General features: G+C 38.7%; 2 protein-coding genes across 2 annotated transcripts; one reads left to right on the forward strand and one right to left on the reverse strand.

Annotated features, from left to right (window-relative positions):
- The first annotated feature begins 316 nt into the window (after positions 1-316).
- On the forward strand, positions 317-6,312 carry LOC143602616 (methyl-CpG-binding domain-containing protein 2-like). Its single transcript, XM_077079662.1, has 7 exons — positions 317-492; positions 829-909; positions 1,018-1,709; positions 1,805-1,858; positions 3,787-3,926; positions 4,688-4,738; positions 5,939-6,312. Exons 3-7 carry the CDS (start codon positions 1,039-1,041, stop codon positions 6,067-6,069), a joined length of 1,047 nt encoding a protein of 348 aa, XP_076935777.1. The 5' UTR covers positions 317-492; positions 829-909; positions 1,018-1,038; the 3' UTR covers positions 6,070-6,312.
- A 1,186-nt stretch (positions 6,313-7,498) lies between these two features.
- LOC143602617 (uncharacterized) lies at positions 7,499-11,368 on the reverse strand. Its single transcript, XM_077079663.1, has 4 exons — positions 11,286-11,368; positions 11,146-11,187; positions 9,652-10,164; positions 7,499-8,562 (listed from the first exon to the last, which is right to left on the reverse strand). The coding sequence occupies exons 1-4, from the start codon at positions 11,307-11,309 to the stop codon at positions 7,540-7,542; spliced, it is 1,602 nt and encodes a 533-aa protein (XP_076935778.1). The 5' UTR covers positions 11,310-11,368; the 3' UTR covers positions 7,499-7,539.
- Between the last annotated feature and the right edge of the window lie 7,640 nt (positions 11,369-19,008).

Below are 19,008 nucleotides of genomic sequence, written 5' to 3' on the forward strand. Positions count from 1 at the left end.
ACCTGTGAAAAATTTTCGAACCTAATCACATATCTAGCTCAATACCTGTCGGGCTTTAGATATACCCATCCAGAATGCTTTGTGGTTAGGTTATTTTTGCCATCCCTAACTAGATTTTTAGTTATTACCCAACATAAAATCAATATTATCTTATCACGATAACATAAAAAACATAACTATTAATAAATTTACCTATTAATATTAATAATATATTCTAAGAAATTCATATCTATGTATGTAAATAATAATAATAATAATAAGTTTACCTATTAATATTAATAATATATTCTAAGAAATTCATATCTATGTATGTAAATAATAATAATAATAATAAGATTGCCTGAACCCAATTCACGAATCTCCAAATTCCATCTTTTTGTTTGTTGAAATGCATTTAAATCATCATCATCATCTGCTCTCTCAATCCAAACCCTAATCTAATCCCATCGAAACCCTAATTCCCAATCTTCACCTCAGATCTCCCGATTACAGGTTAATTACATCAATTATCGTACCGATTTGGTCTTAATTTTCATTATATTTTGTGGGTTTGAGTTGCCGACTAGTAATTTGATCGAATTGTTGTCTAGGGTTTAGTGATTCTGCATGTGTTTTGGTACAGATCTAGTTAAAGTTTGTTGATTTTGTGTTGTGGGTTTTTTAATTTCATCAATTTTGAATTAAGGGTTTTGTATATCATGTTTAAGATTTGTCTAATTATATGTTAATTGGGTTTTTTTGGATCTTTATAATGTTTTATCATTAGGGTGTTAGTGATTTTATTGTCTGGAAGTATTTTTAATATGTTTTAATAACTTGATGATATAGATCTAGCTTAATTCCACGCGTGTGACCATTTTGCCCTCGAAGAGCTCACGGATTCGTTTTTGAGATTTCCGGCCAAAAGAGGTAACTTTATATCCTGTTTAGTAAAATGGTCGTGTTTAATCGCTTAAGCCGTTTAAGAAACATGTCACATTTAAGATAGATTTTCACTTTATGTTACGCGTGTTTCAGGATAATATTAAATTTGTAGCAATGCAGTCACGTTCACCAAAAATCACCATAAAAATGGGAGGAAAAAGACCCGATATGACTCCACCTGCCGTTAAGCCTATTCAAGAGCCCTTACAGAATGACCAAAATGCTCTTGAGGGACCAAGTGATAACGTTGGAGGAAAAATACCCGATATGGCTGCACCGACCGTTGAACCTATTCAAGAAACGTTACAGAATGATCAAAATGCTGTTGAGGGACCAAATGATAATGCTTTAGACGCTTCTTCATCTGAATACAGCTCAGACGATGAAGACAAAAACAAACAAATGGTAGTTTATGATCATTCGTTGAACGGGTCAAACGTGGTCAAACCGGTCAAACTTCCCAAATCAGATAAACCCCGGGCTGTATCAAAAAAACCGCCTGAAGTGGGTGCGTTTACGGTCCAGTGTGCAAATTGTTTGAAGTGGAGATTAATACCTGATCAAGAAAAATATGAGGTGATTCGAGAACGTTTTACCGACGTACCGTTTACATGTGACACGACACGTCAATGGAACCGGGTCGTTTCGTGTGATGACCCGACTGATATTGAGCAAGACGGGACCCGCGTATGGGCTATTGATAAACCCGACATTGCACGACCGCCACCTGGTTGGAAACGGATTTTGAGGCTTAGAAATGAAAGCAGCTCTAAATTTGCTGACATGTACGAATCTTTTCAGTTTTTTTTGTAAAAATTTCCCTTTTTGTAGTATTTTTATATTAATGTAACGTCTGTTTGTATATCTTTATTGTTTTTAGATATTATACATCACCGACGGGCGCCAAACTTCGATCACTGCCTGATGTTACTAGGTACGTTGTCGTGACAAAATTTTCAATATAACTTTTATTTATAAATTATTCTCTTTTGAGTTATAACTTGTTTTGACCTGTTTTAGTATGTGTATGTTTCTTGAATGATTTGCTTGCATAATTGATGTTTTTTTGTCCCTTATTGGTAATTAAACAAGCTGCTTTTGCCTCAATTTAGTTATTATTTTATTCGGATTTTGTTTTATTATTACCAAAACAGGCCTTCCAAATACTTGTAGTCACCAAAACAGGTCAGAAAGTTATAATTGCGAAAACGGGCTAAATATGAATTTTCAAAATTGAAAATATAATAAACTTGAAGTGTTAAAGCTTTAGAGATTTATAAAGGTAAAATGGTCATTTTCGAATTGTTTCTCATAAATTAATAAGCTTTTTTTTGCCTCATTTTAGTTATTATTGTTTTTGTAGTCTTTTATTTAGGGGGTGTTTGGGATTCCTTATTTTGTCTCCTTATAACTTTTCATTAAGTTAATAAGTTACAAAAGTGTAACTTATGGAACTTTTCCTCTCACAATATAAGCAATCCCAAACACCTTATTACTTTTCAAAAAGTTTATAAGTTATAAGTTGGTGAAAATAAGCAATCCCAAACACCCCCTTAATTATTACCAAGTCTCCAAAACGGGCCTTTTAAAATACTTGTAAACACCAACACAGATTAAAAAGGTTATAATTACGAAAGCGGGTAAATATGAAATTTTAAGGTTAAATTTAAAAGTTTTTTTAGAAATAAAGGTAAAATGGTCATTTATTAAATTGTTTAAATTAAATGTATAAGTTTGATATTTTAACTAGTTTTAAGGACATATATGGTAATTTTAAGTTCAGGATGGGTGTATATGGTATTTAGGAAATTTGTAGGGGTATATGATACAAGGGTCTAGTTATTCTACAAAGGGGAACAAAAATGAGAAGGATGAGAAGGATTTCTAGCCACACAAAAAAACCCCTCAAAAAAATTTAAAAATAATAAATAAAAAATCATAACTCAAAAAAACGAAAAATGTAAAAACACAAAAATGTTTCCACCACCTATCTCGTTCTCATCAAAAAAAAAAAGAACACAATGGTAAGTGAAAAAAGTCGTCGTGTTGTTTTGTTTATCATTGTGTTTTGTGTTTATTTTTGTTATTGATTGTGTCTTTTTTCCTTGGCATTGTCTTTTTTTCTTTATATTGTGTTATATTACTCAACATTGTGTTATATTTTGCGATCTATTGTGTCTTTTTTAGTTATAATTGTGTATTTTGTTCAATTTCGTCGTTGTGTCTTTGATCTCGCCATTGTGTCTTTTCATCATTTTTTTTTGTATTTTTTTAACGGGATTGATGGCGGAAACATTTTAGTTTTTTAATTTTTTTCGTTTTTTATTTATATTTAGAGTTATGATTTTTTATTATTTTTTATTTATTTTTAAGGGTTTTTTTTTGTGGTCCACAATCCTTCTCACACTTCTCATTTTTGTCTCCCTTTGTATTTTAACTTTACCCTATGATACAAACCCGACTTCTCTACTGATGGGTTTTTATAGGTTCGTGTTTTAGTTTATGGATCATCGATGTTTTGTTTATCAAATTAAGGGTTTTTGTACCCTTTTAGTCGGAGATCTAATCCTTCTCGAATCGGATTAACCGGAGACTAGCCCCTCTCGAATCGGGCCAACTATCCTTGTTCTTGTTTATTTCTATCAAATTTATATTTTATTTTCGAGGTTCTATCAGTATATATGAAATTGTGCCTTGAATTTATTTTAACCAAAAAGGGCGTTCCAAAATACTTGTAAATGTAACCACCAAAACGGGTCAAAAAGTTATAATTGCGAAAACGGGCCAATTTGCAAAATGTATATTGCTGCTTTCTGATCATCTGTAAATTGAAAACCGAATATTTATGTTAATATTTATCAGATATTTTGAGAGTCACCCAGAACATGCACAAGGAATCGCGCTCGGACGGTTTTCGTTTCAGATCCCAAGACCGCTACGGGAAAACTATGTGAAAAAACGTCCTAAACCCAAAGCACCCGAAACACTTGGACCGTCACCAGGTATTTTTGAGTGTTACTTTAAAGTTAATTAGTTTTAGGAATAGATTAAGCGAACTAGGAAACTGTGTGGCAATTATGACATGGTTAGTAGGGCTTAAACGAACCAAACCAAACCAAACGTTCAGCGAACAGTTCGTGGCCTGCTTAACAGGAAGTTTTTTTATTTGATAAAAGAAGGAACATGAACAAAAAAATGTGTTCATTTAGTTAGGCGGACGAACATGGACACATGCCTCATTTGTTCATTTATGTCCATGAACGTTCGTTCATTTAAATCTGTTTGTTCACCTTTATATTCAAATAACAGTTTTGGCCCATTACAACTTAGTATAGTTTTAATAATTGTTTAGGCCATACACGTTGTTCTTCACATTACTTCCAACTGGTTTTAGCCCAGCTATGCACATTCATCTATGTTCAGTTACGCTCGTCTGTTTACCTGAACCGTTTGTATTAACAGACAATTAAACGAACACGGATATGTTCATTTTCTTAACCGGCGAACAAGAATAAGAAAACCATGTTCGTTTAAATTTTATGTTCGATCGTTTGTTCGGTTAATGTTAAACAAACAAACACGAACATGCTGCGTTTGTGTTCGTTTACATGCCTAGTGGTTAGTTTTGATTATTGAAAGATATGCAACAGATTAGTGAAAACATTTGGTATATCAAAATAGCACAAGAACATGTTAATTTGATGCATTTTTTTATTTTTTCTGTTTATTTTAATACAACATTTTTCTTGTTTACAATTTTCAGTTGAACCGTTAGCGTGGGCGGGTCCAGCCGAGAATTTGAATTTGCAGATTGGTAAGACTGGTTTCTTAGCTTCATAAATATTGTTGGCAGTTTTGACCCGCTTACATGCAAATTGGCCGTGTCTTGTTAACTGGTTAAATGGTTAAAACATTTTAAAAAAAGGTTAACTAAAGAGCAAAACGAGTCAGAAATTGCCAAAAGTGTATTTTCAATGCATAAAACCTTGTAAGTCATTGTGTTTCCAATTTAATAGGTATTGTAATTAGTGGTGTGCGTGAAATTGAAATAAACTGATCCGTAACCGAAATAACCAAGCCCAAACCGAAAGTTTGGTTTTATTGTTTCTTAAGAAACCGAATTTCCGGTTCAGTTTCGGTTTGGCGTGTACCTGAAACCGGACCGAACCAAACCGTAAAAACTTAAAAGAAAAAAACAGCCTTTTATGTTAAGAGTTTTGGATTATATATCATCATCACCGTACTCTGTAAATCCCACCAATAGCAAAGCTATGGTAGGGTCTGAGGAGGGTAAGATGTAGACAGCCTTACCTCTACCCCCTAGGAATAGCGAGACTGCTTCCGGTGAGACCCCCGGCTCGATAGTAGTAGTGCATCAAGCCTTGGACATAAGACACATAACACTCAACCATCCGGACACCGGCTTTTGGTGCATGTACCTTTGTCTTTCGGCCATCAACGCCACCACATGATGCTTGATTAACCTTCCGCCACTTTTAGCATTATTTTCACGAAAATAGTAAACTAACGTCAAAATTAGTGCAATTTCACTTTTGCCCACCCGAGGGCCCACACATAAATACATTATATGCGCGCACCACAACCAGGGCGTTTGGATTATATATATGCATATAAAAAAACTTAATTTGTGTATGCAAATAATCTAGGCCCAAATGTGTAGTAAAAATCAATCATTAATCAGCAAAAGAAAATTATGCTCGTTCTGTTTTTGGGTATTTTTTTGGCCGAAAGCCCAAATGGCAAATCCGAAAAACCTAAAAGGAACCCATTGCAAAAACGGGTTTTTGGTTTTAGCCCAAAACTGACCCAGCGTAATTGAATTAATCTAAAATCAGTATTCATATTTGACCCACTAATTATTTATAAATATATTAATTTTTTATCACAGTTTTAAGTCAGTCCAACCAACCCGACCTCTTTAAACATGATATCCAACTCGTTTAACCCCCTTTTTTGGTCACTTGGCTTAAATGTGGTTTGTATATAAATGTAGCTGAACCGTTATCGTGGGCGGGCCCCATGGAGGACAATAATGGTATGCCCGAGTATTTGAAGGCGCCTGAGGTTGACCCTGAGAATCAGGCTGCAAAGAAAGCAAAGAAAGACGATTTCAATTCTTTATGATAAGGATTGTATCTTTTACACGGTATGGTATGTTGTTGATATATCTCATTAGAGATTGTAGTGTTTGTTGGTATCTTGTAAAGATGTGTCGAATGATGGGTCTGAAGACTGTGCCATGGGTTTAGGTGTAACCGGTTTAAAATTTTGACCGGGCTTTTGATGTTAATGTAGGGCTCTAGTGAACCACGGTTTGGACCTGGCCGAATATGGTTTTAAAAAAAAGTTTAAGATTTTTTGGTGTTACTTTTAGTACTGTTATCAAGTCTAATATGAAAATTTTGAAGCTTTATAATTAGATAATTTAGTTATAAAGTATGTAGTCTTAGGGGGTGTTTGGGCATTGAAATGTTTCCAATGGTAACAAGGTTGCTTGCATGAAGTTATGAGAAAGTTTTCAATGGATAATGCAATGTAGCTTCATTGATTCTATTAACTAGTTATGATATGGTACTTTGGGAACAACTATATGTGAAGTTTCAAGCAATATTCATGAAATTCAGGGTTGGTGATCAAGTGTTAAGAGTTGAATGGGTTGGATAATAACTCATTCACTTTGTGTTAGAAGCTGATTCTTCCTTTGAAGGCTCAGGTGGTGTTCTTGTAATACCCTAGATAAATCCGGTATCGGTCGTGGTCAAGAAATATTAGTGATTGGAAGGTCATTGTATCATCCAATGTTGCACACTCGCACCCATTGAGGTCTAAACAATGACATTATTACTTGAGTCTTAACAATTTTGTCATTAGACCATAAAAGGTCAAGCATTTGTTGAGGACAAGAATCATCTTCAAATCCAATCTAACAGAACCAGTCCCTGGTCTTTGTCATCAAATCGCAGGTTGGTTTTTAATTCTTGTTCTTCCTGGTCGGTTCAAATCGCTAAATCCACGCCCACTTGGGTATGGTGTCTGAATGTAAAGCTACTCAGTTCATACGAGCTTAAAAACACTATAGAAAACGCGTTTTAGAGGCTTTTGAGAATGAACAGAGATGCATTTCATGTATAAACAGACACAAAATCCCGACTTCCGTTTGCATTTTGACTAGTAAGTTTAGTGTAAGACTTGATCCCTGTGGTTATCGATTGTTCTCGTTTTAGATTCGAACCAAATACATTTTTAAAGGAATTAATTCCGATTCAGTTGTAGTAAATTCCGCGATTTGAATACAAATGTTGAATTAAGTATAATTCACTAATTTGCACAATGCCACTATACGCATTCAATTACATAAAAGAAAAAAGATTATGTGAATCCTTTCACTTGCATCTTGCAAGAGCCCATTTCTTCAAAACTTGGTTACGTTCTTCCGGTTTGACCTGTTTTCATAAACTTTTAGGTAACTTTCAACCTCTTTGACTCGTATATCAACTTTACTCGCCATCGTCGACTACCTATTACTTGTCCTGCTTAAGATAAAACACCACCCAAATCACAGCTAGTTCGGGTCAAAAGTCGCGCCTCTACTTATTAACTACAAACAACAATCGTTGAAAGACTAGAATCAGCAGCCCCACTAACAAACCCACCATTCTTTTTCACATTAACCAAATAACTCAACGCCTCCTCACTAATCACTTCCCCCGGTATAAGCAACGGGACCCCCGGCGGGTACGGACACACCAACTCCCCGCAAACATTCCCGACACTATCTTTTAAACCAACTTTCTTCTTACTCGCAAAAAACGCCTCTCGGGGACTCAATCTCATCTCACTGGTACTCCCAATACAAGACTTCATAACCATCTCATTTAACTTTTTTTCATTTAACCGGCTCGATAAACCATATTTTTGTGACAAATGCTTCAAACCCGACATGAGCCTCAAAATATCATCTCTATGTGTACCTAAATTAATCGCAAATGTAACCGAACGGGTCCCGGTTAGTTCTGATATCACTCCAAAATCTTTATCTAAAATTTCATCCGCTTCAAAACCAGATATACCTAGATCCCACACGCCAACTGTAATTCTTAACGGATCGAGCTCAAAGGTATTAGAATCAAAGATTCTAATTCCCGGAATCTTTTCTACAAGGAATCTTGCTTCGGTAGCTATTTCAACAGGTTCATTAAAAATGGTATACGGGTTTTTGTTTATTTGGGCGCGTGCAGCATCTAATGAGGCTAAAAGGAGATAACTTGGGCTTGTGGTTTGGAGGGTTTGAAGGGATTGACATATTCGTTCTCGGTTAATAATATTATTATTATGTGACATGTGTAACATGGATGATTGTGTGAGAGAGGATAGGACCTTGTGGGTTGACTGAACCGAAAGGTCAACACGTTGACTAAGAGCAGACTGAGGGAAGTGTGGGTGGAACCCTAAGTGGGCCCCGTGAGCCTCGTCCACGATGATGGGAATGTTGTGTGAGTGGCATACTTGTGAAATTTGTTCAAGGTTGCTGCAGATTCCATGATATGTTGGTGAGGTTATTAGTACTGCTGATGCTTTTCGGCCTTCGTTCTTTAATTCGTTAATTGCAGTTTCCACCTGTGGTGGCACAGTAACTTTGGTCATACATAACAAAAAAAATATATATCCCCTAAAGATATTGAATCAAAATAAAAGAAGGTTAACACCATACAAAACCAGTATACTTTCTGGTATATTAAAGTTCCTCAACTTGTAAAAAATACCTGAAAAAAATCAGTAAACTATATTTCATATATTAATGTCCCTAAACTCATCTAAAATAAACGTACTTTTTATTTTATTTAACAATAATCACTTGTAAATGATTAAGTTGGTTAAACAAGATGGTGTAAAAAAAATTTTAGAAAATGCTGAATGCCATTTTATCAAATTCTGATCATTTAAGAGTTAAGGAGTCGTCTTTTTAAAAAAGAAATTCACATGTATGTGCATTTTAGAGAAAAGTTTAAGGACTTTAATATACAATAACTACTTTTGTAAAAGATCTTCATGCATTTCTTACAAGTTGAGAGACTTTATAAAATGCCTGAAAAAATACTAAAGTACATTGGTTTATATGGTATCAATTAACCTATAAAAGAATGCTAAAACATATTGGTTTTTATGTTATTAATTAACCCATACGGAAGTATATTGGTTTTTATGTTATTAATTAACCCATTAAAGAATGCCAATATACCTAAATTTTACTCAACTAAAAACATAAACTTGTAAAATACATGAAAAATTCAATAAACCAACTTTTATTCATTAAAGTCCCTAAGCAAATCCAAAATGCCTGCGTTTTTTAAGAAAATAATCACTTGTTAACGCTTAAATGACCAAAATAAAATGGTATTAACATTTTGTTTTCTTGCGAAATTGCTGAATTCACATTGTCACTTATCAAAATTTTTATCAATTTAGGAGTTAAAAAGTGACTGTTTTTGAAAAAAATTCGCAAGTGCATTTTAGACAAGTTTAGGAACTCTAATGTATAGAAACTAGTTTAGTGACCTTTTGTGCACATTTTTTACATGTTGAGAAACTTTAATATACCAAAATAAGGCTAGCTGACTTTTTCGTGAAACATGAGAAAGTTATCGGTTTTTAACTTTTTATAGAACTAATTAACCAATAAAAGAATAGTGAGAGAAAATCATTTACCTGCAAAGGAGTGATGCCACAGGCAATATCCCAATCAAAATCATATTCCGGAACAATATACTTTGGTATCACACCCGACAACACCATACCATTAAAAACCGACAGATGAGCGTTTCGCGGTACAATTATAACATCACCCGGCGAACAAGTAGCCAAAATACTCGCTTGAATCCCACACGTTGTACCCCCAACTAAAAACCACGTCTCTTTAGCTCCAAACAGTTTAGCTGCCTGCTTTTGTGCATCCAAAATCGGGCCCTCAGGTGCAAACAGGTTGTCAAGCTCAGGCAGCTCGGGCAGATCATGAACAAATGGTTGTAGTCCTATGAGTTCGGTTAGTGAAGACGGAGCTGCCCGGCCTCTGTTGTGACCTGGAAAGTGAAAACTGGCTACTTTTTGTTTGGCTGAAGCTTTAAGTGCAGTAACAAGTGGAGGGTTGTTATGGTTGTTTGAATCTTGACAGTGTGAAATTACCATATTGTCCTTGACGATCGGTATCCCATGGTTTGTGTCCTGGAAAATGATACAAGTTTTGTTACAAGTTCATGTATTAAAACTGGGGTATAACGATCCAAGCCGCTCATGAGCTACTTAAACCGAACCGAGCTTAAGCAACCTCAAGCCTAAACCCTTATTTTATAAGCGAGCCCGCGCTTCACTTATCTAGCTCGTGGCAGCTTGCGATTCTAAACGTGCCAAGTTACTCACAAGCTACTCGAGATAGGCTCACAAAAACGCTTGAACCGAGCTGAGCTTATACGAGCTCGAGCCTAAAAAATAAACTTGTTTAATAAACAAGCCCGAGCTTCATTCATCAAACTCGTGCCGGCTCGCAAGCCTAAACGAGCCAGACCGCTCACAGGCTACTCAAGATTGACTTGCAAAAAAGCTAGAATCGAGGCATGCTTATACGAGCTCGAGCTCGAGCTCGAGCCCGAACCTAAAAATAAGCTGGTTTAATATACAAACACGATCACAAGCTTCACTTATCAAGCTCGAGATGGCTCGTGAGCCTAAACGAGACTATTACTTATTTGTTATCATATAAATTTACTAAATAACAATTATCATATACAAATTATGATAAAAATAGCTAAATAATATCTTTTCTTCTCATTAAACTTGTTAACGAACGGTTCATGAAAGCCAGCCGAACAAAATTAATTCCAAAAAAAAATAATAAACGTAAAATTACAATTAGAAAAAATGTTAAAAATCATAAAAATATATAAAAACTGATAAAATAATTAATAAACGAGGTCGATCTCTGTTTAAGTTAAAGAAGCTGAGGTCTTTAAATTAGGGCTTCAATGAAGAAGTATAATTATTATCAATTTTTTATTTTTTGAAAATATTGATCCTTTTATATATAACACAAACAGAACTACATCAAATATGAAAAATTCGATATCAAATTATTATCCTCTTGATTAATATCAGAGCACATAACTTTAATTAGTAATAAAATATTTATTTAAGAAATAAGGAATTAACCTCAGAAATGCAGGCTCTGAATGTGCGATTACACCTGAGGTTCTGCAAGGGCATAATTGGAATAAATGACTTGAATAAATTTATTAGATGATGAAATGAAGAAAGAATGAATAGAGTGTGTGTGTGTATGAATTATGTACCGAATTTAGAACAGTAAACGCCATTGTTGATGTTTGAGGAGGCACACGAATAACCAAGATAATATTCACACTGTCGTGTTTTTTTTTTTTCAAATTTTGTGAAACAAGATATTATTAATTAGTATTAAATAAATTAAAGAGATTATTTTATTCTAAACTTTTAAATTTTAATAGATAATTTACCAATAATACATGCCAAGAAATGACACTTCTTATCTTCACTTTCGTTACTTCATTACATGTTTTTGTTCTTGTTAATGATAATCAATTTGTCACTGTTTCTTATACTATGGTTTCTTTATGCTTCCTAAACCACATCGACTCTATTCGCTCTAAGATGCTACATCGGGTTGTGGGATGCTCGTCTCGGTCATTCATCGGATTGCTTTCTTATTTTACGTATTAGTGTCATGGATAAACTTTTAAACAATCATTGTTGTAATGGTATACCGCCTATGCAACAACAACCGTTTATTTTCAAGAACCCTATATCACTCTTCCTTGTACCAGCTCTTAGGTCACTTTAAGGTCAATTATTCTCCCTTTCATCAATGGATAAAATTTCACCTATTATACCACATCTACAACAGAATTAAATCCAATTTTTTATAAATTTACTCTAAAATACTCTCTTAATTTAAATAATATGAAAATTTAAAGTTTTTTATGGATGTTTATAGAGTTGGAGAGTAAAAAGTGTTTTTCTAAAACTTTATGAATTGTAATATGGAAGATGGCTGTGCGTTTAAACTTTAAAGTGCATACAACCCGTTGCATTAGTGATTGGAAATTATAAGTGTAAATGGACTAATTTGTATAAGAGAGGCTAGTTTTTTTAAACTCCATAAGCTAATTTGTTAATTGCATCAATCAATGATGGGTCATGGGGACAATTGGCAAACATCGAATCTAAATATGGTGGTGGTGGTGGTGGTAAGTAGCGTTGAACATGGTGATGGTGGTGACATGCATTAGTGTAGGCTATGGTGGTAGCAAGTGTTGTTCACCATGATATGAATTGTTTACGAAGCATATTTCCATGCAAATGGTGTTCATCATAGGAGATGTTGTCAGGAGGAGATGACGAGAGAAGAAGAAGAAGATGTTTTATAGTGTTGTAGTGTTTTATGACCATAAGATTGTCATGAATTTATATTCAATGTTGTATAAAACAGCAAAGATCATTCAAAAATTACTTTTAATAATGATAATATTTCAAGAGATTTGTGAATCATATCAATTCTTTTCAATCAAATCTTATTAGTGCATTGTGGATTTGTTCCACTAATCAATCTTCACACTAAGAAAGAAGAAATATTTCATAAAAAGAAAAGGAAAGAAAGAAGAAAAGAAGTTAGAAATATTTTATGCCATTAACTAGTCGAATTATGTTCCACAATTTGTTGTTTTAAGTGATTTTAGATATGTTTTTAAAGTTATTATTGTAATTTAAATTATAATATTTTGTTTCTAGTGTTTAAATTTTTTTTAACCATGCACTAGTACAAAAAAGGCTTTTAACGACACACAATTTATGACACGCTGTGATTTATGACGGTAAATGTGTGTCATTAAAAAGAGTTTACTTTCTAAAATTCAAAATATTTATGACACTTATTTTTTAATGTCATCAAACCGGTGTCATAACCGTAAAAAAAACACAAGATATAAAATAATGAAGGATTATTGAAAGAATTCAATAAAAATTGAACACCCGCCTAAACATAGCCTCATAACCTGCTTCTCCATCAGTCAACAATCTAGGGTTTAGTTATCAAAATTACACACACATACATCGCCTATTATCAGAATCATACACAACCCGTCGATTATCTTCTCCATCAGTTCACGAAATTAAACCCGTCAAAGTTATTGTGGACAGATTTCAGACCATAATTGAAGGATTATTGAAAGAATTCATCCATCGTGAGGTATTTTCCTTCAATTTTACATTCTTCATAATAGGCTAGGGTTTCGTAATATGGTTATTTGGAGTTGACATTTGTTGGTTTCTGAAGAGGTAGGTCCCAGCAGAGCCCAGTTGGACCCGTAAGACTCACCTTGAAGAGGGACGTCTGCGCAAGGACCAACTGGTTCCGCAGGACCAACCATGCTCAGAGATGAAGACCTTACGCGCAGTACGCCAGCTGTTCCCGCAGGAAAAGCCTCCCAATGGTGAAGTACCCCGCCTGTTCCCGCAGCTGCGGATACACGCCATCAGGGAAGGCTACCCGAACTAATAGCAAGGCTACACGCACAAGGCACTAACTCTCAATAATTCAGTGTCACCTGAAGAAGGAATGAGCAAGGCGGGAATACTCCCGCCCAAATGAGCCAGTCCGTACGCTTCTGGAAGATCTTTTGTACTATACCTGCCAAGGTATGGACAAAATAGACAAGATCTGACCAAAGCAGCCCATGAACCAATCACAGGGTGACAGCTCACCGACAACAGTACGAGGAGGAGCAAGCTCTAGTACAAAATGTCATTATCAGCCGCTGCCTACTCCCAACCCTTGTCGTGGCACGTACATAGCCTGCAGTTGGTGGAAAAGGAATAGTACACAGCCGGGGGAAAAGGAATAGTACACAGCCGGCCATGTCACTATCAGCCGCTGCCTACCCACCAACCACCAGCATGGCACGTGCGTAGCCCACAGTTGGTAGAAAAGGAATATTATACAGCTGGCTGTACCTGCTTGGAAACCTACCTTCGGCTATAAATACTCCAACACCTTGGAACGGTATCATCATCTTATATCTTCATATATTATCTGATATATGCTCTAGCTATTTCTCTTAATATACACTTATATTCAGAGCAATCTAGTCTGATTCTCACGCCAGAGGGTGGTCACAAGGAGGTACCCCCCCTCCTTCTCAGTGATGAGCTCACGGTGTCTGTTTTGCAGGTCATCAGAAGAATAACCATCTTTGCCGGACCTAACCCTCGTGGGAAACATCTACTTAACCCTAAGATTATCCGTAATCTTCCGGGGTCACTTAGTGTTTCTTCATTGGCGCCATCCGTGCATAAAAGCTAGAACTAATTTTCTCAGTCTTTTCAAAACCTCTGGAAAGATGGTTAAGGTTACTCCGGTGCCAAAGCCAGCGAGTGACCAAGAAACCCCGGTATCCACAACCCCAGCTACTAGGGGGAACACCGGCGAGTACACAAATTTTACGAACACTGCCCCGGTTACCCAAGCCGGGGCAAGTGCAGTAAATAATCATCCCCTGGGATTCATTGATACCTAGGTAGAAAGACAACAGACGAGGCTCCCCAGCCAAACACTTGATCAAGTTAAAGCGTGGGCGGAAGCACGTCAGAAGGAATTCCAAGCTGAGTTGGATGAACGCTTACGTTCACTCCAACAGGCTGACGAATTCGGAAGCACTCGACAACAGCTCAACATGAGCAATGAGTGCGAGTACTTGGACGATGATTGGGAGGAATCCGACAGCGACGCAAACCCTCGCCATAGGGCGAAAGGGAAGCGCAAGGAAACGGACTTCCAACCGAGAAGGAATTTTGGAGAAACCTTTAAACAAAGGAACGCGGGGGGAAACCCACGTGACTTCTCCAAAACCTTTAGACCAACTGTTGCAAATGCGGGAACGTCCAAGTTTGCAAGGGACATTGCGGAAGCAATCGCCCCGAAGAGTGCCAAACAAATGTCCAACATAGGCACTTATGATGGTATATCCGACCCAGACGATCACTTGAACAGATTCATAGTGGGGGCAACCGTCAGCAACTGGACGGAACCCACGTGGTGTTATATGTTCCAGATGACGCTGGTTGGAGCGGCCAGGACGTGGTTTGATCGTTTACCGGTCCACCACATCTATGATTGGGCGAACTTCCAACACAAGTTCAGCCAACACTTCAGTCAACAGAGGAAATATACTGAAGAGCAGTGGACGATCCTCAACTGCGTTAGAGAGGAGGATGAATCTTTACTAGACTTCATCACTCGCTTCAACTCGAAAAAGATAAGTCTGGGCACCATAAGCGAAGATCTTGTTCGCGCCGCTTTTATCCAGGGCGCCGAATACCCAGAGCTTATCCGCACGTTGACGGGTAAGGACGGCATGCCATCCACATGGGATGCCATCATGACGGCGGCCAAGCGCTTTGCCGAAACGGAGAAGCAACTGGGTAGGGATCTTCCCCAGAATACACACCTCTACACGCAGAGGACTAGAGAAAATAACGTTCGGACCGCCCGGCAAAACAAAAAGAGGAAGCTAGGTATTTGGCAGTCAAGGGTAAACTTTGACACCTCATCCAGCTCTTGCCCTCTAGTAGGCGGAAGAGATAACACGCACCCATCAAACCGAAAACCCCGGTGGACGCCACTCACCAAAAGCGTCACGGAGATATTTGCCACCGAAAAACTCCCATGGCCAAAAGCTCCAATGATCCGGCAGCGACCTAATGCGGATCAGAGCAAATCCTGTGACTTCCACGGGACAAAGGGTCACACCACTGAGGAGTGTACATCCTTGAAGGATATTGTTGAAACATTCGTCAAGGATGGAAAACTTACACACCTTGTGGCATCAATCAAGAATGGAGGGAGGAATGATAACCGATACAAAGGCAACGGACGAAAGCCTGTTGACATCAGCATCCACATGGTTCATAGTAACATCGGAGGAAGAAAGAGACGAACGACAGAACCATGCGCGTGGAAGGAAGCTGAGGTGCGCTTCCCGCGAGTGCCAGGAGGACCCAGCAAAGAAGGCCCTATCGTCATCAAAAGCCAGCTGGGGCACTACATCACTTCCCGCACTCTTGCTGACAACGGCGCCTCGTCAACGGTTATGTACAGGCAGTTCTTCGACAAGCTAGACGACGAAGACAAGGAACGCCTGGAAACGGTCTACGCCTCGATGGAAGGGTTCGACGGCAGCACAAACACCCCCCTGGGTATCCTATCTTTCCCCGTCATTCTCACAGACGGGAAACACTCCCGCACAGAAGACGTGGACTTTGTCGTAATGAGGAAGCCACACCACACATACGACATTCTCTTCGGGAGAGACGGGATGGCAAGATTCAATGCCGTGGTATCTTCAGTCCACGGCATGATGGGATGGCCAACAGCTGAGGGTGTAGCGATGATCACCGGTATTCCCCAGGTATGCATCGCATCTGTCTCATCTAAACCCAAACCAAAGATGGCTAAACCAACCATTACCGAACCAGAAAAATGGGCCCTCAATGGCAAATACCCTGACCAGGCTGTTACCATTGGCCCAACAATCACTGATCCTACACACACCTTACTCAAACGCTTACTACAGAAAAACACTGACATCTTCTTGGACACCAGCTGACATGACTGGTGTACCTCGAAGTAAGGCAGAGCATAAGCTCAAGTGTGACCCGGCTTTTACGCCAGTCATACAAAAGCGCAGAGTAATGGGGTTGGAACAAGCTAACGCGTGTAGAACCCAAGTCAAGGAACTCCTTGACGCGGGCATCGTACGCGTTAGCAGATATCAAACATGGGTTGCAAATCCCGTTATGGTACCGAAGTCTAACAAACAATGGCGCATGTGCATAGATTTCAAAGACTTAAACAAAGCATGCCCCAAAGATTGTTACCCGTTACCCGAAATTGATCTTAAGGTAGATTCGTTAGCACCGTTTCGCCTTAAATGCTTCCTTGATGCGTATAAGGGATACCATCAAATCCACATGGCCGTTGACGATCAGGACAAAACCGCATTTCGGACGCCCGATGGCACATTTTGTTATCAAATGATGCCATTCGGACTTAAGAATGCAGGGTCCACATACCAACGCCTGATGGACAAAGAGTTTCATGCCCAAATTGGGAGGAACTTGGAAGTCTATATGGATGACTTGGTCATCAAAAGCCCTGAGCCAGAAGCGATGTTGAAAGACATCGAAGAAACTTTCAACACGCTCAGAAAGATAAACATGAAGTTCAACCCGAGCAAGTGTTCCTTTGGGATGGAAGAAGGGAAGTTCTTAGGAGTCATTGTTACTAAAGATGGCTTCAGAGCGAACCCTGAAAAGGTCAAAGCCATTATCAAAATGGAATCACCTACTACCATCAAGCAGCTCAGACACTGAATGGACGACTAGTCGCACTTAACCGCTTTTTGGCAAACCATGCAGATAGGTCGTTTCCATTCGTGTCAACATTGAGAAACTGCTTAAAGAAAACGCACTTCCGCTGGACACCAGAAGCGGAAGCAGCTTTTCAGGAAATTCGGTCACACTTGATCGAACTCCCAACGCTCACAGCACCAGAAGCGGGGGAGGAATTAATCCTATACCTTTCCGCCACAGATAGAGCAACCGGAGCAGTCCTGCTAGTAGAGCGAAAAGGCATCCAGATGCCAATCTACTATGTTAGCCGTGTCCTAACAGACGTAGAAACCCGGTACTCCACCCTGGAAAATTAGTCTTAGCACTTGTACAGGCTTCGCGCAGACTTAGACGATATTTCCAAGGTCACCCAATCACCATTCTCACCAACTTCAAACTTGCAAACGTTCTGGGCAAACCCGAATTGTCGGGACGCCTAGCCAAATGGGCAATAGAATTGGGAGAATACGCGATAAGGTACAAGCCGAGACCAGCCATAAAAGGCCAGGTCTTGGCCGACTTTATTGCAGAAGTCCCCGCCTCGCGGAAGAAAGAGTGCCAGGAGGAGGCTCAACCCTCCCCAGCACAGGACATCAATGATGTCTGGCGACTCTACACTGATGGAGCAGCTAGCAACGAGGGTTCAGGCGCAGGGTTGAAACTAACAAACCCAGCAGGCCAAGAATACACTTACGCTATTAAACTGGATTTTCCAAGCACGAATAACGAAGCGGAGTATGAAGCATTCTTGGCCGGGCTGAGAATTGCGCGTAAGATGGGAGTGAAGAACTTGGAAGCCCACGTGGATTCCATGTTAGTAGCCAACCAAATAAACGGGACGTACACGGTCGTGAACGACACAATGGCCCTGTACCTCGCACAAGCAAAAACCCTTATGCGCGATTTTAAAGATTGTAAAGTCATACATGTCAAGCGTAGCGAAAACAAATCTGCGGATGCGTTAAGCAAGCTTGCATCATTAGCCTTCACCCACTTGGGAAAGGATATCCGCATTGAACCCCTTGGAGCACTATCAGTCCCGCACAAGGAAATCTGTGTCATCCAAACCGGCACAGAAACGTGGATGACACCAATAATAAATTACCTTGCGGCGGGTATACTACAAGAGTCAAAAACACAGGCGAGAAAAATACGTTGCAAAGCACTGAACTATCAACTCATCGATGACATCCTTTACAGACGAAACTTTCTTGGCCCACTCCTAAGATGCGTGGACAACCAAGATGCTGGCTACCTCCTAAGGGAAGTGCACGAGGGCATCTGTGGAATACACGCAGGTCCACGCGCTGTTGTAGCCAAGCTAAACAACGCGGGATACTTTTGGCCGGGGATGCATACGGATGCGCTGGCATACATCAGAAAGTGTAGGTCTTGCCAACTCTACGCACCCAACACGCATCGCCCGAAGAATGAACTTGTTCCAGTCACCTCTTCATGGCCATTTCAGAAGTGGGCCATCGATGTGACAGGCCCACTTCCCACAGCAGCAGGAAACGTTCAGTTTCTAGTGGTAGCCATCGACTACTTCACCAAGTGGATAGAAGCAAAACCCTTAGCCCAAACAACCGCAAA

The sequence above is a fragment of the Bidens hawaiensis genome, unplaced genomic scaffold (genome assembly GCF_021521415.1).
Source record: "Bidens hawaiensis isolate Kalapana, Puna unplaced genomic scaffold, B.hawaiensis_p1.1 tig00059219_1, whole genome shotgun sequence".
NCBI classification, from domain to species: Eukaryota; Viridiplantae; Streptophyta; class Magnoliopsida; order Asterales; family Asteraceae; genus Bidens; species Bidens hawaiensis.